Source organism: Cynocephalus volans, chromosome 1 (genome assembly GCF_027409185.1).
Source record: "Cynocephalus volans isolate mCynVol1 chromosome 1, mCynVol1.pri, whole genome shotgun sequence".
NCBI lineage: Eukaryota > Metazoa > Chordata > Mammalia > Dermoptera > Cynocephalidae > Cynocephalus > Cynocephalus volans.
In genome coordinates, this window is record NC_084460.1 from 152,565,810 (window position 1) to 152,589,030 (window position 23,221).

The window sequence follows — 23,221 nt, forward strand, 5'->3', positions numbered from 1 at the left end:
TGCCTACATTATTATTATGTACCCACTCCAATCTATGTGGCAATATATTTCTTAAATCTTCCATGTGTTCATATTATATGTACCTTCCATCTGTGTAAGGATTTAGTTTTGTAAAGACAAAATGAATGAAAGTATTGGTAGTATGTGCAGGACACATGTTTTTAAGACTTAATAGTATACAGACTCTAGTCATTGGTATGGCCACCCTTTAGAAGACGATTTGATTTTCTAAATGTTTTATCATGATAAAATATGTACTTATTAATCAGATCTACTTTTAAAAGGTTAATATATAAAACTAACATAGAAAAATACCAATCAAATTTGAGATCATGAACAGTGGTTGAAAGATATAACAACCACAATTATTTGAAGTTGATACAACAAACAAACAGAAAGGACATTGTTGGGGGGGGGAGGGAGAAGGGAGGGAGGTTTTGGTGATGGGGAGCAATAATCAGCCACAATGTATATCGACAAAATAAAATTAAAAAAAAAAAAAAGAAAGAAAGATAAGTCATTTATTTGTTTTTTAGTTTGATTGTCATAAGACTAATTTCATAATTATACTTTTTTTTTAAACTACTGGATTTCTCCAATTCTTCCTCCAACATAGGAATGCCTAAAACGCAGAAATTGTCCATTATTTGGAAGAATAATTTAATTATATTAATAGGTCTTAAAGGTGAGGACATAAAACTCTATATCAAGTTCACGATATAGTTAATGTAGTGGACGGATTTGACATGTAAGAGTTATGCTTTGATTAAATGACATGTTACCTAGAGCAGCACTAAGTGGTATTGAAAATGCAACTGGAAACCTGCTTTTCCCTTTTAATCTGTTCTTGATACATTTCTATATTTGCTAGGTTTCAAAACATTAGGGTAAAAAAGGTCCTTAAATTTTACAAAACAGATGAAGTTTGGTTTGAAATTTTTAAAAAACTATGCATTTCCTTGAACTTCTTGGTTTAAAGGTGCATACTGTTATATTCTAGCATTATTCCAGTATTGCCATATAATGAAGATCCTTTTCATGTACCAAAGCCACTATACACTTATTAAGAACTCTGACTTAACAGTATTCTTTAGTGAATTGTATTAAAAAGAATTTCCAGTGTCACTCCTTAATTTTAAAGACGCCATAGAATATTTTGAAAAAATAAGAATTGCTACTATGAAAACACAAAGTTGGTTTATCTAGGAACCATGGGTTCCACTTAAGAGTGGGTATTTTGAGTACCATTAAAAAAAGAGAGAAAAGAACACATGTCTACAAATATGTTACTTCAAATTTCATCATTTCCTTTCAGATGTGCTGAATTTAATCTTTGATACAGTGTCAGATTTCTAACCTGTAATGCAGGGCTTCTTTTTCTGGGTAAAACATGGATTACAAATAAAATAAAATGTTATTTAATAAAATAAACCAGATACAAAATCTTGCCTTGTATTTACAGATAAATTTTAATGGAATATTTCATGGTCCAACACAAATATCAGACCCAATGACACTAATTCTTGTACAGCCTTTGGCTTACCCTGTATAACAAAATCTGTTATTTAAAGTAGATTATAAAATACCTTATGGTAAGTGAACTTCCAAAGACACAAAGAAAATCCTCCATAAATTTAAAAGCTTATCTCAAATTCTTATTGGTATAAGCTTAGGATGGATATTAATTGCATTATCTTAGGTAGTTGAAATATATAATACTGGTTAGAGTGTGAAAATTAAAAAAAAATAGGTTTAGGTATTTTTGCTTCTGTTCCTAGTCAACATTAGTAAACACACATAATGAATGTAAAATTACCTTTACAGAGTTTTGAAATTTTGTCAATCTCAAGCAAATTTTCCTAAGTCAGCAACATTTTTTTCCTCGTAGTCGGTGTATTACAAGGTTCACATATTCAAGGAGTAATGGTTAAATGTTGTACAAATAAAATAACATTTAATTTACTGCTGCTTAATTTTTTTAAACTTCCATTTAGAAATTTATAAGGAAAATGGGCATTATTGAGGAAAACTAAAATGTATGAATAATGTATGCAGTTGAGAAAAGGTGTTCAGATTAATGTGTTTGACATAAAGAAGTGTGTTTTGTATCATCTTTTATAACCTGTCACTGGAAAAAAGAAAGTTCCATCTTTCAATGTCTGTTCTCAAGCCTAAAAAAATATGCTAAATGAATAGACAATTCATTAATGTCCAACAGATAACTAAAATTCAAATTTTATTTTTCCATATTTATCAGACATTTTTTTTTTTTCTGACAAGACTTTACTGAAAGATGAAGGGCAAATGGGAACCCTGTAAGAATGTTTATGAGTTGTACATGACATATTTTAAGCGCCACTAAGTACACATTGAATACTTTGTAAGTATATAGGCATATCAACATGCAAGTGTCATGTACCTAATATTACAATATGCATTTTGGTTTTTTTGAAAATGTCAATGACGAGAGTAGATTCAATAATGTGTTTCTTTATCTTCTGTGCAATATGCTTAATTTTGGTGGATCTTCTTTACAGCACAGAATTTATTTGTTATGCTTTCATAAATATACCCTTCCAAAAGTTATGAATTTCATGTCATATAAACAACACATTTTATTTTTGAAGCTACATTACTGGGAACATCTGCATTTCTGGGTACTATTTTCAGAGATAAGTCTTTAAATTCTTTTTAACATGGCAGACCTGTTTCAATGTTGAAATAGTTATGATAAAAATGGAGCCTTCGTGAGAGAATATTTTTTGGTTGACTGAAAAGCTAAACAAACAACTCACAAATACTGATGTGAACTCAATATGAAGAAAATAAATCAGTAATCCCAAACTCATAAATCCTTGGGTTATGACTTGACTATATCATTGAATCTACAATAAGTACAGCAGGTACAGTTAAATTTGTAAAAAGATTAAAATTTTATACATTTATAAGGAGAAAGTACTAGCTTTGAAAATTTTCTAGAGTATTGTTCTATTTATGAGAATCATTCAATACATTAAAAACACAGAGAAAAGCAGAAAGGTTAAAGATATAACAATGCACTTTACATTTCATATATTTTTTTAACCAATTGGTGACCACTGCTTTCGACCATCAGTATTTTATTGCCTATGACTTTCACTATCAGCGAATATAAAGAGAAAAGTGTCTACTAGTATCATGTACAAGGAAAAACATCTGAAGAAAGAAACCATTTGAGGTTTGACAGTACTGTGTGTAAGTGTAATGTTGCATTTCATACCGCACTTAAAAGTCCATGTAGGAATCACTGCTGTTTTGACCCTGGATGTGGGAAAAGTGCTTTAGTGCTGAGCCCTGGTAGATTTTCTTTTGCCCCTGCAATCTTCAAATATCTTGTAACTTTTTTTCCTTTGAAATATACAGTATATTTCCTAGGGGAAAATAGTGTTTTTTTTTCTTTACATCTTTTTCGCAATTGGGCCCATTCTCTCCAAAATAATTATACATTTCTTGTTTTATATATATGGAAAAGATGGTAAAGATTAGACCAAATATTGTTTGTAACATAACCATACAACATCTTCCTTTAACTTTAAACATATTTTATAGATTCATCATCATAATTTGAGATATTCATGTATCTTTTTTTTCTGGAGAAAAATCTGCCCATAAAATGGAGTTTTCTTTTAGGATAGTTAAATACCATAATTCAAAACTTTGTATTATGTCTATGCAGACAAAATAAAGTGAACATATGTGGCAATACTTTGCATTATTCAGGGATTATTTGTTAACAAGGAGCAGTTTTAAAATACTTAAGTTTTTGTCTTGTACAGACAATACTTCTCAGGGAAATAAACCATATTAATGATTTTTACTTAAAAGAGCATTAATTTATAAGAAAGCATTATATTTTAGAAATTAAACAAAAATAGATTCGATTGCAAAGTGTTGCCATTTAAATACATATATTTTAAATCAACACAATTATTTTACATTGGAATATTAAATACTCATGAGAAGAACTATCCTTATAAAGTTATCATATTTTGCCTATAGGAAAAGTCAATGATAGAAAAGGAAAAATATACGTAGATTCATACACCATAGAACACACTAAAAGAACTTGGCTTTTGAGATTTCCCAGGGAATAGGGAGTGCACTGTTATGATAGTCCCAAAAGAATGCTTCCTGGGATATCTTGTAAATAATCATTTCTTCTATTTATACTGAAGTATCATAGCCCATGTTAAAAGTGAGAGGTAGAAGAATTATTGTAAGTATGCATGGCAGAGAACTTACCAGCTATATCCAATAACTATTGCATTCAATATTTATAATCTCAATACATAAAAATGCTGATGATTTTAGAACCCATTCTTATATGTTGTCCCCTTTAACTCTCTTTATTATCTTGCTACTTTCAATCCATTGCCTTTGGAAGGGTATAAGTGCAAAGGGCATGTCTGGGATAGAGAGAGAAAGGGAAGAAATGAATGGAAAAGGAAAAGATACAAAAAATTCTCATTAAGATATACTGACTTTAACTATTAAAGTACCCTATGTTCTTAGATTCAATAAATTTGTACTTATAATAAAATTACTGCAATCTATGAAAACATACACACATTTCAAAGAAAGTTTGAGTTCCAAATTCAAAGAATCAAAGTTTAAAATTCATGTTATTTCATTCTCTGTAGCAACACTTAAAAACTAATCCAAATAATAATTTTATTGTGTCATGTTCACGCTTAAGAAAAACATAACTTGTCATTGAGTTAGTTGAATTTTTAATTAATGCTCTAGTGTGTAAGAGGTGAAGATTAGCTACCTTTTCAATCTCAACGAATAATTCTTTAAAATCCCTTTGCATTAAGTATCCAGCAATAGAATTGCAGATATTGCACTGAGTATATTTCAATATTGCCAGTGTGTATTTCAAAACAAATTCTACTATCTACAGTTTGATTTCCTCTTTCCCAATATTCAAAATGCATATTATAATTACATGGGTTTTCAACATCCATACACAGCAAGTACAAGATACTTACATGTACGTACACTGTAGTTACCTATATTTTGCATAGTTTTTAGTGTGTACTTTGTGCCACTTAATAAAAAGCATTACTCATCAGTAATTCTCATTAGGTGTTTCATTTATGTCAGTGGTGATTACTGGTTATCTTGTTTTGCTTTACTTTGTCTTGCTTTGTACATTCATCACATATTACCATTTACAAAGGGGAATAATTTGGGGCATTTTCAGAGGGCTCTAAATGATTAGCAATATCATGGGGAAGTTGCAGTAAGATATGAGGTTTTGCATTTCTCCACATTTAAGAAACAAAATGTGAAACTTTACATTTGTTACCATTAAATTATCCTATGTCCAAAGAAAAAGGAAAAACATTTTAAATGTTCCTTTGTGTAACACTTTGCAATAAGTGGCACTAAATTACACGATAACTGTTATGTAACATGGAAGAGCCATCACTGTCAAACAGCTGCTGTACATGTGCCTATATGGAATCTCAATGCTGTTACAATCATGAGTACATAATTACAAGTAAGCCTGTCATTTTAACTGAGATATTTATATTTTTACAAAGAAATAAAAATAAATGAGGTGTTAGCTTCTTTGCCATATTTAAGCAAATTAGTTTCTGTTCTCTATTTGTCATTATAATTGTGGGATTTTAATGAAAAATTAAGCATCTTGAATCAATATGAGATCATCCAGTTTCTAGATTAAACTCCAGTATCAGAGTCCTTAAACTGTTCCTTGGATTCTCTGGTAAAAGAAAACAAGTTGAAATCTTTCTTTTTCTCTCTCTTTTCCATCTCTCTTCCTCTCTTTTTCACACGCCTGTTCACACACACAAACATACACGCACACCATCAATACTCTGCTCATGTTCTGTGTCTTTGCTCTTGGACTCACAAACTTTTCTTTTTCTTCCTAATTTTGACAATCATGCTATCTAGGACACTAAAAATGAAAAAAAAAAAAAAAAAAAAGGAAAAGAAGAATGCTGTGTAGACATTTTTTGGATGGAGGACATCAATTTACACCGTAAACAGTACACTGGCAGAGAATAGCTATTTTTGGTAAAGAATAATGCTCCATATTCTACTAGGGCTGTGTGTGTGTGTGTAGACACTCTTTCCATTGAGTTCTGTATCTACCGTGCTCACTTAGAAGAGTAAGAAATTGGCTCTATGTGCATACACGTGTGCACATTTCAGACACTGCAATTGTCATGGTTCCCATTTAGAAATATAATGTCATCTTTTTTACTGATTTGTTGAGACAGAAATTAGTAGAATTTTTTATAATTTAGTTTTTTGTTTGGTGAAAATCAGATAATTTTTAAAGATAGGAAAATATAACTCCATTGCAAGCTTTTTTTTCCTAGTCACAGAAAACATCTTATTCAAATTGCGCTCTATTTTTCTGGTGAACATTTGAGACCACAAATTATAATATGCCAGTTATTATAACTGTTACAATAATACAGTTGTTTTATGTAACTGCATTTTTAAGAGTTCAAATGAGATTTTATGTTACTCTGAAGTGTTAAATGTGTCAAAAATCTTGAAATGCAACCAATTTTGGATTTCTAATTTTAAAGTGCTATAAATAATGATTGAGTTATTTAGGCAACAATTTAGCAGTTGGAACTAAGTAGAATATAGATGAAATGAAGAGGGATGTAAATATAGCATCAATGAAGAGTAGCAATTTTGTAAGTGCATCCTGAAATTAGGCTTTAAATAGTAATTAATGATGCAGTTTATACAACTTACTTCTGTAATAAGAACCTTTCTATTTTGTACTAACAGAATGCATTTTGCTTTGTGGAGTCTTTCTAAAGGTTATGCATTGAAAGATATGAACAATTTATAAACCTATTCTAGTTTCAATGTGTCTAGTAGCACCTACCTGATTCTCTCAAACTACCGTACTATATTAACATATTATTGCATTTTTCCACAGATGTTATGGAGTGAACTGTAAAAACAAGCATGCAATCACATCAATGCAGACTTATTTCCTTAAAATGTCATACTGTATATGATTTATTATGTTAACACTCAACCACATCATATTATTTATGTTCTGTATATTCTGAAAAAGTGCTGCTTGACTGACATTGTCCTTTTGCTTTTGTAAGAAATCAACAAGATAAATGCTTCAACAATAAAAAAACTTAAAAGTTCTAACATTGTCCTTAAAAGATTTGTATTTTTCTGATAAATAATCTAAGATACAGCACCCTTGTCTTTCATTTGATATTAATACATGATGTTGTACTCAGCCATTCACATTCCCCAACAACAAATTATTCCAAGATACTATTTTTAAAACCGTAGGCCATCATGCTGTCAGACATCACAAGTATAGCTACCATATCAGCATATTTGTTTTCTTCTTAAAGGTGCAATGCTTGTAAATGGGAAAATAATTTTTTATCTAACTGGATTTATATTCTTTAGCACATAATAAATTTCATGAGAACTAATCTAGCAATATTATATTTTACTAGAAGAAATAATGAAACTTTAGATTGACTCTGTGTCATATTTAAGAATACAGCATTTCTTAATGGTTGAATACACCAAAATTTCAAACTAATCCAGAGAAGGAAACTTTCACCTTGGAGTTGAAAACATGGCAGAAATTCTCTATCACTCACTGTTTCATAAGTTTGTACCTCACAAAATGCATAGACAGGAATTTAATATAAAGAATTAGTTCATTTATACAGAAAACATATCTTAAACACTCCTTTTTGGCAAACCAACATAGGTAAGCAGCTCTGGAACTGCCAAATTAAAATGTGTAAAGTTTTAGCAAACTAAGAGTTTATTTTTAGGTTATTATTCAACTGTGGATGTGATTTAAAACCTGAGGCTGTGCACTGGTTGTTAGCTTAAAATTACCTTTCCTTATAACATTGTGCTTCCATTGTATAACAAATAAAAATTAACAAGAACTAGAAAAGTTTGTTGTTGAACAGTGCTAGGACATACAGACAAAAATACTAATACATGTTATCTACTTATAATATTGGTTTAAGTAATATCTAAAGGGATATAATGGACGTTAGAAAATGCTTACTTATGACTGAATTACATACAGCCAAAAAGTTAAATATGTATCAAATAATGTTTAATTGGATTTATTATATGCACTATATACAGATACTAAAATGTCTCAAAATTGTGCCCTATGGATACTTCAATTTTGTTTAGGCAGGTGAGTCTTTATGGAGCAAATAAATTATAGAATCAAATCAGAGAAATGAATGAAATGTTTGTGATTCCCAAAACAATAAAATATTTAGAATAATTTATTGGTAAATGAAGCTACAATATCCTAATGGTAGGATCTATATATAATTATATAAGATGTCATGTCATGATTGCAATCCATACACATGGCTCTTGTATCAAATACTATAATTTTAAATAGCAAATTGATACAGTTTTACCAGTATCTCAAACATTCCAAAAACTACACTACAGTGTTTTCACTTTATGTTTTCCAGGGCATATGTTTCCAAAACATGTTGTCTTTCCAGATAGACATGTAGAAAACATTATCTGTAAACCTCTAATCTTCGATTGAACTTAAGCACATTAGGATTGTACCTAATCCTGTTACTTGTGAAATCTGTCCAACGGCCAACCAATAAGATCTATGATTTCAGGAAAGAAAAAAAAAAAAATTGGGTCGTGGTGGTGGTGGGGGCGGAATTCTGCATACATTTTTTTCAATGTATAAAAACAACTCAATATCATGTTCCAAGGAGATGATTAACATTGTTAAGGCTGTATATTCAAGCACTGTATGTTAAAAGAGCAATGGTGTGAAATTTAGGCAGTAAGAAATGTCCTGCATGATGGATGGTACAGTAATTAAAGAATGATGTTTCGACAGCTGATTGTTGGTACACACTGGCTACTGATAGCAGTACGGTATGGAAGTTAATAAAGGTAGCAGAAGATGGTAGAAATGAATTCTGAAAGATGAGAGCCAGTTTTCTCCAGCAGCCAGCCTTGTGAGTACAACGCAGAATCTTGGCCTGCATTTTAAATGAAATACTCTTTTTTCTCTTCAGCATTGACTTGGCTGCCTTCAGCATTGATAATAGCTGTGTCAGCGTCTGGTGCATCTTCCGCTCCTTTAGCTTCATTCGTTAAATATGTTCCTGTGGATATAGGAAGAAAAAAATATGTTAGTTCTACAAGACTAGTAAAATAGCCAGCGTTAAGGCTAAATTCACTTAAGAAGCAACTTATGCCAGATTTCCTATATGCTAGAATGTATTTAGAGATGTAATAAGCCACACAATTCACCCTCCTAAGATTGTAGCCTTTCAGTTTTCATGTCTATGTTGCGGGAGAATCTGAGGACTAGTTAACTAGGGGCAAGAGCCAGACTGGAATGGCTAATGAGTAATTTTGATTTCTTTAATGATGGATAAAGACCATGGGAGGCCATGCAGCTGTAGCAATCAGGGTCCTTTGTTAAGATGTTGACAATGATCATGTGAAGTGTATCACCATTCATTTCGGTAACTCTGTTTTAAAGTAGATTATATCAATACTTTGATACCTGGCCCATTGAAAAACCATCATATATTCTCCTTAATAATGCTCTATGTGTTTCCAAAAACTTACAAACAAAAACATTGACTAAATGCTCATAGTTGGATTTTAGTTGTAGAAATAAACTATAATCTTTCTTCTATTTTTTTTTTTTTCTCTGAGCCAGTGGCTCACTCTATAACCTTTGGCCAATTCAACTCTAAAGCTGAGTAAAATAATCAAGACTTTTTTGAAATATAGTATTTAGATCTCTCTCTTTCTCTTTCCTCCCCCTGCCCCTCACACAGAGACATACACACACTCATATTATAGCTTATGATGAAACTAGTCTTTAGAAATTTTTGGCACAGTTAAGAGTACTTTCATTAAATATAACCTACCTTTATGTCTTGCCAGATATCGACCAAGCAGAAATATAGAACACAGTGTGACAAACACAACTACAGCCACTATTCCTCCTATAAGTGCATGGTCAGGGCCAGTCTGGCCAGCCAGAGCATTGGGATCTGGGTGGAAAAAAGAAAAATTTCGCTTTAGTTGGAGAGTTATTTAGTCATAAAATACATATTTGCATTAGAATGAGTCATTTCGAAAATTGGCACATTTCTATAAAATAATATCACATTAACTTGGCACACAATAAATATCAATAATCCGGTCAACAAATATTTACTGTGTGCCTATAACATGCAAAATATCTGGAGATATAACACTGAACATGTCAATGCCAATGCCATTGAGCTTACATTTTAAGGGAAAGACTGAATAAACAAATACACATATGTGATTTTGTATAGTCCTATGCCTTTTCTTCTTTCTCCCCTTCATCTGAAAATATGTGTGTGTATCTACATACACAAATATATATACATCACACACATATATATACACACACATATATATATTTGGTGTGACAAACCCAACTATATCATTCTTTAAATAAAATTATGTCATGGAAAAAGCTGGGGCTGAAGATGACAGTTTGGCATTTGTCATTGTATAAATATTAATTGAAAGCTATGAAAATTGATGAACTTGCCCACGGAACCTAGACATAGAGAAGAGGTCTGAAAACTGACCACTGGGAAACTCCCATATTTAAAGTCCAGGAAGAGGAAGGATTCCAGCATAGCAGACAGAGAAGGAGAGAACAGTGACATAGGGAGAAATCTTGGAGAGGACATTGTAGTTGATTAATGGGAAGCATGTATTTTTGGCGGCAGGGCAGGGGAGGGGTGGTGTTACAACTCTGTTAGCTGTTGTTGACAGGAGGAGGAAGATGAATACTCAGCACTGAGGATTAAGTGCCTGTTGAACTTGTAGCTCTAGAGAAAGTGGTTGAAGAAAGATAGATTAATAATATACTTTTACATTCTGCCTTTAATAAGATATTACAGAAAAGAGATGAGCCTAGTAAAAGGTGGCCAGTTTTTCAGCAGAAATGAAAAGACCAAAAGAAAGCCAACACATCGAGTACCCAAAAGTATGGAAAATTAGCTGTTTATAGAAGTCTCATAATAAGGGACAAAACTGTGTGGGGCTTTAAGCAACAAAATCCACTAAGGCTCAGCTCTATGGCAAAGATCAGATTGAGTGAACTGCTCACTCTCCCAAGTCTACTGTTGTAAATAGCTTCACGATAGCTGTGTATAATTTAAAAGAAGAATTTAGGGGAGGGAGAAAGTAAAGAAATAAATTAGGCTTAGCAATAATGCCTTTGGAGTGTGGTCATTTAAACATAAATCTAATTTGAACTCTTGTGTCAAAGACTCAGATCTAAACAGGAAAAAAAAAAAATGACTGACACTTCAAAGAACCTCTAGACCGCAAAATGTGGTGAAAGCAAGAAGTTGACTATAAAAGCTGTGTAGCCCCATGAAGGTCATATTCCCCAATACCTACTTCAGATGTGGTTGTGGAGAATGACTGACAAGATTGAACACCCTGAGAATAGAGTTGTGGAAAGCAAAAAAGAATGAACAGAGGATAATCTAGTTTCTTCAGGGAACTAGAAGTATAGCCAAGCAGAGGGACCTTTTAATGCTAGCCTGGCAAAATTTTGTAATTGCTATGGATCAATGACTGCTCTGATTCTCATTCTTCCTTTATTTCCAAATAGGAGCATTTATTACTAAGGAATGCTTCTCCTGTCTCTGTTCTATCATTGTGTATTATGTATGGGGTGGAAAAGAGCATTAATAATTTGTTTTTGTTGTTCTTTTGTCCCTGGATTAGTGTATCCAAATATCATAAAGAAGATTGCACATATCCCAGAATCTTGGCCTTTGAGTTGGATACATTGGTTTGATGGGACATTAGGTTGTCTCTTTGGACAGGGTGTGGTAGAGGTTTGTGTGAGGGAAAAGTGGCAAAAAAAATTTGGATCAGAAGAGTATACTGGGGAAGAGATTTCTAACTGATAACAAACTTATTTCTTTTGCTTTCAGGGCACAGAACTAAGCATTATCCAGTCTCCCTTGCTGTTGGTCATAACCATGTGATTTGTGTTCTAGACAACTGAATGAGTGCTTGGACAATAAAAAGATCATAAAGATTTTTGATAAATATTGCCAAATTATGTTGCAGAAATTCTGATAATGCAAATTCACTCTCCATCCACTGCATCTAAGGAATTATTTTTCCCAATGTAGTATTGACATCAGATACTATAGTTAGAATTATTTTGTCAACCTGATATGAAAAAGTGACATCCCACTTAAGTATTTTGGATTTATTAAATTACAGGTTGGTATAATAATGTCTACATATTTCTGACCATATTAATTCATCAATTTTGAAATGCCTGTCTATAGTTTGTTCATTTTTCCAATCAAACTTTTTAACTTTTTAACAGCTTTTTTCACAAAGAGTTTAACATTTTTAAAAATTGCTCATTTTTTATCTATTATCTGTGGCCTTTTCAATCACAGGTAAGTCTTATTAGTTTAAAAAAACAAATCTATCAAACTTTTGTGTTATGACACCTGGTTTGTGGGTTTTGATGTAAAACACTTTTACCATAATAAGATTATATACATATAGACCTATATTGTCATATAACCCTTTACTATTATATTTTAATCTATCTAAAATGTATTTTGGTCTATGATTTGTAGCTAAAGTATAAAATATGACTTTAATTTTTTTTGACAGCCAGTTATTCCCCATAATTTATTTTATCAATAACTTTATGTAATTTACCATGAAATAAATGTCTACGTATTTTACTGTTTCTGCCTATTCTAGTCTGTATTGGTAATCTATATGTATAGTCCTACACGAGTGTTGTAGTTTTAAAAACCATTTTAATGTCTTGCAGAAATCTTCAATTAAGCTCATAAAAAATTTGCAAGAATCAAAAATATAACAGATTACATATTGGGATTTTACTAATTTATAGATAAATTTTATTTTATATAGTGCATTATCCAGAACCACAGCATGATTTTTCAGTTACTCAAGTTTTCAGTATCTGTTAGTAAGTGGTATAGTTTTCTGAAACTGGACCATGTATTTTTATGAATGTCATTTCCTGTTCTTAAAATTTTCAATATTATAAAACATTTAAATATTGTCTTAAAAATATTTTAAAATGCTATTACTTTTTGGTTAAATTTTATTCCCTTTTCTCTCTTTCTTTTCTTTATTTCCATTCATTTTTTCTTTATTCATACTTTATTTTCTAAAGCATTATGTCTGATATTTGTCAAGTTTAGATTTACCAGGGTATTTTTATTTCCTGACCATTCAACTTACTTAATTTACCTACTAGCTTAAATTATGCTTTAGCTTGTTCTCTTAATATGTTTCTTCCTGTTGATATCAATATTTTTCTCCTACTGCATCACTTAGCATTTTCTGAACAGTAATGAAAATAAGTATCATCTTTATTTTAATATCTCAGAATTGCATCCAAAATCTGAATGGTCAGCTGTGATCCTCCTTTTGACAGTGCTTGGTCTGTTCACTCACCTCAATATCTGAAATTACTTTCACCACTTTCTATTTATCCAAAATTTGAGAGTAAAGATATTCAGCCCTTGACAATATAGAGCACACACCTCTCTAAGAAAGAAAATTTCATAACATCTTTAAACCCTGAACATCTGAGTAGGATTTTGTCGTGGATAAATATTCAATTGGCTAAAGAATCTCTGGTTTTTATCTTTTTGACTTAATAATTCAGAACAACTTTTCAGAGGGTTTTGACTATTTGCTTTGCTTCTCCACCCTCCACCTTCCAACCAGAAAAAAAAAAAAAAATCATTCAGGTTTTTGTGTTTTGTTCTTTTTTATGCAATGTGGGTTTTTTTTTTGCTGGATTGCTATCAGAATTCTTTGGGTTTTTTCCTCCATTATGTTTTGATATTTTACCTACACATGTTTTGCAGTTTCTTTTTAGTCAGAATTTTGCTTCATCTGTAAACCAATTTTTTAATTAAAATCAGATTAGTTCACTTGTTTGTAGTCTATGAACTCATTTTTCTACTCTCTTTTTTGACTAACAATTTTTCTTCTATTTTTTTCCCTTGAAAAAACCAATTATGCACTGATAGAAGCTCCATATTTTATGTTGCATATATATCATTCCCTCTTTTCTTCTTTTATAATCATTTACTAATTTACATTTTTGTTCTAGTTATATCTCTCAAGTTGATGTTCTCATTATTTGATTCTGATTTTCAATCAGATTTTCCTCTGTACTCTGTCCAACATAATTTTGTTATTAATTGTGAGTTTGGTTTAATCTGTATTTAATCCCATTTAATCCCATTTTATACTTAATCGATATTTTAAACACTTTCATATTATTGACAACAGAAAGTGATAGTCCATAATACTTTTTTCATTTAGTATGATAAAACGATTTAAACATTTGGGAAAATGTTTTTTCTTGGTGAACATACATTAGTTTTCTTATTTTTTTGCAAACACTTTTCACTGGATGCAGATTGAATTTATAAAATTCTGTTTATGCATCCTTGTATTTTCTTTTTTTTATTTTTAACTTTATTGCTAAGACGTTTTGAACAAGGCTTCTCAGTTCTGATGCTGGTGTTGGTTCTGCTCATACCTAAAGCTGCAGATCAACACAGCTACACAAACAATCTTTGTAACTAAAATATGGATTATACAAAATCTTTACCTAGTGGATGGAGTGGAGAAAGGTCATTGGGATGTAGATCGTTACTAGAGAGAGATTCCATTTATTTATTTATTTTGCCTATAATCTTTATTCTCACAGTAGAATCTCAGATAATATGTGGGCCACCCCTTTTTTAGACATTAAGATAAATTGATCTGTTAAATTTGTTTTAGGCCAATTTAAATTTGTCATACTGATCATTGAATCTACATTTTCATTTCATTTCAGATACATTTATTTATTATTAATAAGATTTTTGGAGAAAGTAATCCATAACACATATTTATTTGACCCTACTTATTCTTATAACTTGTGAAGGAAACATTTCAACTTTTTATCTTCACCTAATCAACAGAATAAATCAGCATATAGTCCTATGGTTTAAAAAATTTTAAAGATATAGAGAATCTTAGTTTACATGCCTACGGATAAATGTATTTTTTAAAAAGTAACATTATTGGCTATGTTTTTATTTTACCCCATAACTGTTAGAACTAAAAGTTCTATTAATTTAAATTAATGTTAATTAATTAAATAAGTTAATAGAACTAAAAGTTCTATTAATTTCTATTCTTAGCAACTAAAATAAATGATCGAGATTAAAGATTAGATAAGTGTCACCTGAACAATGAAGGGATAATACACAATTTAAATGGCTTAATCCCAGTAGGAATCTCACATATATCCTTTTTTATCCATCTCCTACTGTCATAAAAAGATAAAATACAGACTTTAGAAATTCTTTACATATAGCTGAATCAGCATTATTATTCAGATAAGTACATCATGTATCTTTAAAGATCATTATTCATTCTCAAGTGTTAGCCCATGATTTGCTGGAGTTAGCCTGTTAACATTGGAGTGAATAAATTACAGTAGATTTGGCAATATATTAGCAATCTCTTTTACCTGACAGGCACAAAACACAAAGGATGTTGTGAAATTAAAACTTTTTGAATTTAATATCTTTTAGGTAGGGTTCCTTGACTCCTAAAAAAGGACTCCAAAAAGAAAACTATGTCAAATAATATTACTTATGGTCAGCAATTTCTGATATTTAGAACAGTGAAAATAACATTAAGGCATAGTTTTGTTAAAATTTTAATACTGAAAAATCCTAAATTATGTAACTATCTCTAAAATCATTTCCTGGGGATTTCTATCAAGTGTCTAGTTCATAATGTTTTTTGACCTTAAAATACAAAGCACAAACTCTGATATAAAGAATTGCTGACTTTCTAAGATCATAGCATGCAAAAAATATAAATACTACATAGTTCTTTATTCAAATGTTAGTATTTTATACAAATATTTTTGTTAAGTAGTTATATATAATATTCAGTTTGAAAAAATGATAGGTAATAATTGAAATTAAAATATTTTATTTCAAACATTTAAAAATTAGGTTGCAATATAAGAAGAGAGTGTTATATACTAAAATAAATACGTTTTCAAAGACAAATTTTAATTAACAGAGAAGTCAATGAAAATTTTCAAGTGGAAGATATTGTTCACAAAATCCTGGTTTACAAATCGTTTATATCAAACCTTAAACTACTTGCTGCTAATTGTGTGACATTGGTCAAGTTTCTTAACCTTTTCATCTTTAAAATGTGAATACTTTTTATTTCCCAGGATTGTTAAAGACCGAATATGTTAACACCCATAAAGGGCTTAGAAGAATGTCTGACAATAAAATAAGCACTATCTAAATGTTAGTTATTTGGTAAAAGTATAAGCTGCCATATAGAAAAACATAAGTTTCTTTTTCAAATGCTTAAAAGACTCATTTAGGGCTTTAATTTACTCTGTGATAACTACGAACCATTCTAAGTGTCTAAATATTTGAAAGATGGGGGAAATATTAAAAGAGGAATATTTGCATAACATGAGATTGGATGACAAAGAATCTGGTGGGAGTCTGACAGGTGAGGAGTACATGAGAGAATAATTTGTTGAGTATTTAATCTGTGCCAGGTTTTAAGATATAAATGGCTATATTATTCAATGAATGCAAACTGTTCACTCAGAAAATCATAGATATCATTAACATAAAGATCGATAAACTATGGAGCAGCTCGCCGAAGCTTGTTTTAAAATAATCTTTGAAAAACTTTAAAAATTATGGAAGTCAGTTTTTAGGATGGCTCAGATGACTCCAATTTTGAGAACAAGAGGTAGCTGAAGTCATTTGTAGCATTTTATCCTTTCACATAAGTGTATTTTCTTTTCTTCTATTGTGATGTGGAATACTATGCTCATCTTGCTAAACGGCCTCCTGTCAGGGCTGCTTCTTCATCCTGTAAGACATTCTTCTTTCCCTCTGTGTATGCAAATTCCAGACAACAGCAATCAGTCACTCCATGTCAATTATCCCTGAATTATTTATTTCAGTTTTTTCCCCTGTATTAATTCACTTGCTTAAGTTTTATCTTCCCCCAAAGACATAAGTTTTCTTGATGATACAGGTTATGACTTAACATTTGTAATATGTATAGCAGCAACAGCACTTTTTTACAGTTCTTAGAACCAAGCAAATTGAGAGAGTGAATGGAAAATGTTAAATTCTTACGTTGAATTCCAGACATAAATTGGATTTTTATATACCAATTTGCTATGCTGAGCAATGGATCACTACCCCTTTATGATAATAAACTATAATAATACCATCACTATCTAAATATTTTAGAAATTAGTGCTGAGTAAAAATTATTCATTCAGCTTTGTATTTAATGCTAGGATAATTTAACTCTAACATTAAATTTGCATTTTTTTATGCACTTAAGGGTTTATGTTTCCCCGTTTAAGAAGAATAATGCTTCAGAAAGAGGGTCGCTACAGTAAAACATTAGAAATAATTACACATAATTTATGTAAAAAAATTAATAAATAAACTTCCCTTTGGAAGTAGATGTGTTAGAAAAGTCCTTGGAAAGAAATACATCACCACATGCACTCAAGGGATATCTATTGTCTTCTAATTTTTTGTACAATTACTGTTTCTGACAAAAATATGTTAGAACCTTCTCTAAAAGATAGAAAACATGAAAATATATAGTTCTTTGTAAGCGTATGATGATTTACACATAATTTTAACTATAAACAATGTGAATGGGGACTCAAAATCTATGAGTTCTAAATTAAGATTACATCATACAACAGACTTTCAATAATAGGTTAAAAAATCCCAGCAAGCACAACACTTAGCCTTTCCTCTCAAAATGTATTTATTGTAACATAAATTTGTCTCCAAGTCAAACTTATAAGCAAGAAATGCCCTCACATGTATCTCTTTGTAATAGTACATAGACTTCTGATTCAAAAAGATGAGGACAATAATTACAAAATCACTGTTTTATTTATTTGCTTTGGTTTGGTTTTCATGTTTTTTCAAGGTTGTTTAGCTTAGAGATATAATGAATTTATAAAATGTTTCAGCTGGTGAAGTGTGATTGTCAGAAGTGCAGAAGTGAAGTGTTGCTGCATCCTACACTAATTTCATGCATTGTGCTATAGATTTCCTCTTCTGACAATTGTCCCCTTCTAAGACCTGCTCATTCTCTTTCATGACTTATAGGTAACCTAATTACATAACAATTGACTTTATTAACTTGCATTTAGAAATAGCCAATAATATACTGATCAAAAATAAAATATATACCCGAATAGGACACTCTATTTGTCCTTGAGCAGAAAAATTTAAGTGGAAAATTTCTCCAGAAATGGTGTTCCTATTTTTGGAAAAAGTAGGTTCTAGCATAATTCTCTTCATTTCACTGATCCTTCTTTCTGATGGACCAACGCTAGTATTTCCTTGACTGCTTCAAGTGAGGAAATTTTTCAGCTCTGAAGAACTTGAACAACTCCAGAAAGGACTCTCAACCAACAGAGAAGTGTAGCTATTAGGGCTAAGGACCCTTAACAAAGTGCTTCACCTCCTTTAGCACTGACATCCAAAAAGGGGAGAGAAATTGCCGGAAGGAGATTAAGCTGTGTGATAAAAGGAGGAATATAAAAGAAAGTAATGGTTTTTAAGGTTATCTAGATGATTGAAGAAAAAACAAATTAAGTTTTTGGATAATCATGGGGCCATTTGCTGCTGGGAAAAGTTAGCTAAATTAATTATTAGGCACATGACATAGAGCGTAATTTTCCTGCATTATATAGTAATCTCTCATTAAGATCAGAGAAGATCTGAAATAGTATCTCATTCAGAACCATAAATCAAGTTCCAGTTTCAGTTTGACCATCACAGAGTTTCAGTTTCTCCATCTATAAATGAGGACATATACCTACCTGCTCTGCTTTTCTCAAAAAGTAATTGTTAAAATCAGTTTATATAAAATCTGCTAATGTGTGAATGTCTGTGTCCCTCCAAAATCCATATGTTGAAATCCTAATCACCAATATGATGATACTAGAAGGAAGAGCCTTTGGGAGCTGATTAGGTCATAAGAGCGGAGCCCCCATAAATGGGATTTATGCCCTTATAAAAGAAGCCCCAAAGATCTGCCTTGCCCCCTCCACCATGTGAAGACATATCATTTATGAACCAGAAAGCAGGCCCTCACCAGATAGTGAATCTGCCAGTGCCTTGATATTGCACTCATCAGCTGCCAGAATGGTGAGAAATACATTTTTGATGTTTATAAGCTACCCAGTGTGTGGTAGTTTGTAATAGAAGCTCAGATGAACTAAGACAAAATCTACACATATGAGTCACATATAACATGTGGTCAATATATATCATATGAATAATGAGCTTCAAAAGGTTAGAAATTGTAAACAAACCTGCATTTTGTAATTTTATATTGGTTTTATCATGAAAAGGATACTCAAAATCATTTTACACTGCCTAATTTCTTTTACTTTTTCTGTGATCTGCAGAAATTGCTGTTTTTAATACATTGCCTCATGTCTTTCTAACTAGGAACTGTTCTGCCTTCAATGTCAACAATATCTAACTCTTTGCAAATCACTGGTTTCAGCCTACACACATAAAAAGCATAAATGGGAACAGCCATTTAGGAGAGAGATAAATGACTAGTATATGACGTTGCCATATGTCTATTTTGGTAATATATTCTGTGAAAATCTAAAAAGATGAATTAAAGTATTTTTAAGCAGAATGAAGGTTAAGTAAATTGCACACAATGATTTCTTCATGAAAGTAAAATTTAGGTTTAAGCACATTTTTTCTTAACCTACACTGAAAAAACACATGACCTGATTATAATTAAATTAAGTATGCTTTCAGAGGAAACAATAATAGGACAGTATTATTTTTAAAATTCTTAGAAAACATAATAAAGAATAAATGTTTGACAATGAGAATATTTATAGCACCTCTCACTATTCTAAAACCTTTAGTCAATAACATTTTTTTGTGATGTCTATTTGCAGAAATAATCTTGATTAAAAAATAAACATTAAAAATGATGGAAAAAGATTATCTAGAAACATTCATTTTTTATGGGCCAATACACTGGAAACATAATACTGTACCATTTCTAATAAAATAATTTTTCTTTAAAACCAGTCAGCTCTGAAATGTATATCACTAGTCAATTCAGTCAAACACATTGCATTATTTTTTTGAATTGATTATTCCGGTGATAATTATAAGTCATATTGACAACTTTTAATAAGTTTCTAAAACCACTATGAGTAGTCATTGAACCAGTTCCTCAGTAACAGTAATGAATATGTTCATAAGAATATAATGTATATGTCTTCTCCATACACCACTAAGGAGACACCACCATATACCAGTGGTGAAGGCTTGTGCATGTTTTAAATATTAAAATACTAAGCTTAAAGGAATCTACCCTGATTATATTCTACACATGATCTTAGCCGAAAGGCTGAGAAGCGATGATTATATTCTTATCTAGTAAATTGTGTTCAAATAGAAAGTAAATCTCTCCCATCTTGCCTTACTGCTCCTTTATACACTAGCTGTGTGACCAATATATTACTTAACCTCTCTCTGCCTAGGTCTTCGTTTACGTAAAACAGAATAATTATAGTATGTGCTTACTAGAACTTTTGTGTGGATCAGATGAGGTAATACATACAAAAGTCTAGTACACCTGCCCTATAAAAGATAATAATGGTTAATATTAAAAGCATTATTCTTATCACTTTATTAAATTTATTAAATATGAAGTCATTTTATCCATAAATCAATCTTATAACATAGTTACTATTTTCATACTAAATTTAGTAGATTTTTTTAGTAAATATTTGATATATGCTTTCATGATTATAAATTAGGGTCCAGGTGGCAGAGGGTATTCTTCTCCTGAGATTCTGTGCTCTCTCTGCGTTGTGTTCTCTTCTGACACCATTCCATGAGGAGGTTGGAAGAAAAGAGTCATAGACCAAGCATCTCTGAGTTTCCTCCTCACCCCCAAATCCAGAACCTATTTTCCAAAATGGGCAAAGCTTTAAATGGTGGATAGATTCTTGGCAAGTTCACACACAAAAAAATTTATTTAGACCTAAAATATAAAGTGATATTATACTACTTAGAAAAATACATTTGGGGTTAAAATGATTGACTTACAAGAAAAATTTAGTCTCTTAATTTAGTGGGTCAATTACACTAAAAAAATGTACTAGGATATCTAAAATACTATATCATAGAAAGCAATTCACAATGTCACTTATTCTTGAGCTTGTCAAATAGATTTATTTACTCAACTATAGAAAGAACTTTGGAAGAAGGCTACCAAATTCTGAGGGAAAATATTAGTGTAAAATTCCACTGTAGTTAACTCTTGAAGATCTGGCTCAATTTACATAATTTATATATTTAATATCTGTCAGGAATTGCTATGTACTCACTATCATTAAGAATTTAATGACCAGATAGTCATAGACCTAGACACTGTTTATAACAACAAAAGCAGTTGTGTGCATGTTTATGAGTGTAAAATAAACTCCATTTTTCCCAAAAGAAAGGAAAAAACAGTTTGTAAGAAACAGTATATTTAAATTACAACAGCACTTTCTATTTAATCATACAGAAAATTTGCATACTTCGTGAATTAATGGATTGTGGGGTTTTTTTTAATTTAAGAAATAAGTATGCAAAATGCAGCTAAGTAAGCCTGTAACGAATTCTTCAGAGGAAATTGACTAAAATATTCACGAGTGGCAGATATGCCTATAAAATAACCTTGCCCTTACAAGTTAATATGAAGTATAATTCTATGTAAAATTTTTGTCCTACATCATTGTTAAAAAGCACTGGGCCTAAATTCCTGTTATGCATAAAATATAATTATTCATTTTAACAATTATTACACAGCATTTTGTAGGCCAAGCATACAAATTAAAAGACTTAACTGAAAGCTCTGGGAAGGAAGGGTTCACTAAGGTCTTTTAAACTAAACTGAAGAAAAATTTAAATGGCAACATTAAAGTGCTTGTATTCTATATTCTAAACTATGTCTTATGGTCATAAAAGTAGAATTCTAAAACATTTTCAAAGTGGTATCGAATACCTAAGAATGTTCCAGAATGTTAATGATAGAGACTTTTATCTTTCCTCTACTTAAGCAATGCAAGTACAGTTTAGAGAAGGAGACTGTGTTCTTCACAGATACCATTTAATACGTAAGCTAAAATAACACATATTTTAATTGTGACTGAAAACTTTATGGTGTCAAAATCATTCTTCCAAATTTAGCATAATTGCTTATTTCTGTTTCCATAATGGTGCTTAGTTGTCTTCTTTCTTCTTTGTTCTACCTCCACATAAAATCACTTTTCTGCATTCTTTCCTAGAATCTGTCATTCACCAAGAGTTCAAATTGTCTTGCAAAATAACACATAAAGAAAAAAACAGAAAACAAAAGACCTAAGTGATTTTTGAAGGTCACATTGTAAGGCAACAGTGCATTCAGGACCTGTAATGTTAATATCTGATTCTCGATTTTATTCACTGAATCATAAACTTTTTTTTTTTAATTTTGCATCTAAAAGAAATTTTAAGTACTGTACTACATGTAAGGTTTTTGTTGTTATAAGTGTAAAACAGGAAAAAAGAAAATGAGGCTTACGACAGTTCTTTACCAAAGAGAAACTTAAAACTTGCCTTTTTTTTTTAAAGACTGGCCATAAAAATGTGACACTTTATAAATGAATTATGGTCAGAGTTAAGTCCTTTCTTATAGTCAGAGAGGCTCAAACTGGACTCAACCATGTATGAATTGAGTGACTCTGAAGAATATACATTAATCTCACTGAGTCTTGGTTTATTTTCTATTAAATGTCGTCTTTACTGACATCTATCTTAAAGGATTCTTGCGAAGACAAAGTGGGATCTTATACAGATCTTTCTCAGCATGGAGTCCAGCACAGAGTAGACATTCAATATGTGTTATCCTTGTTTATACAATTTATGCTTTTTATAGTCTACGATAAGTGTTGTTTGAGATAATAGCAGTGATGGTAAAGTAAATAGAGAGGTCA

The 23,221-nt window shown here is 31.0% G+C and overlaps 1 protein-coding gene across 1 annotated transcript in view; it reads right to left on the bottom strand.

Annotated features, from left to right (window-relative positions):
- Positions 1-8,429: 8,429 nt before the first annotated feature.
- The window catches only part of CADM2 (cell adhesion molecule 2), a 313,108-nt gene continuing 298,316 nt past the window's right edge, over positions 8,430-23,221 (bottom strand). The window contains exons 9-10 of the mRNA XM_063103440.1: positions 9,975-10,100; positions 8,430-9,194 (exon numbers count right to left, since the gene is read on the bottom strand). Of these exons, the coding sequence (XP_062959510.1) occupies positions 9,076-9,194; positions 9,975-10,100 (245 nt within the window). The 3' untranslated portion in view covers positions 8,430-9,075. The remainder of the gene's footprint in view (positions 9,195-9,974; positions 10,101-23,221) is intronic.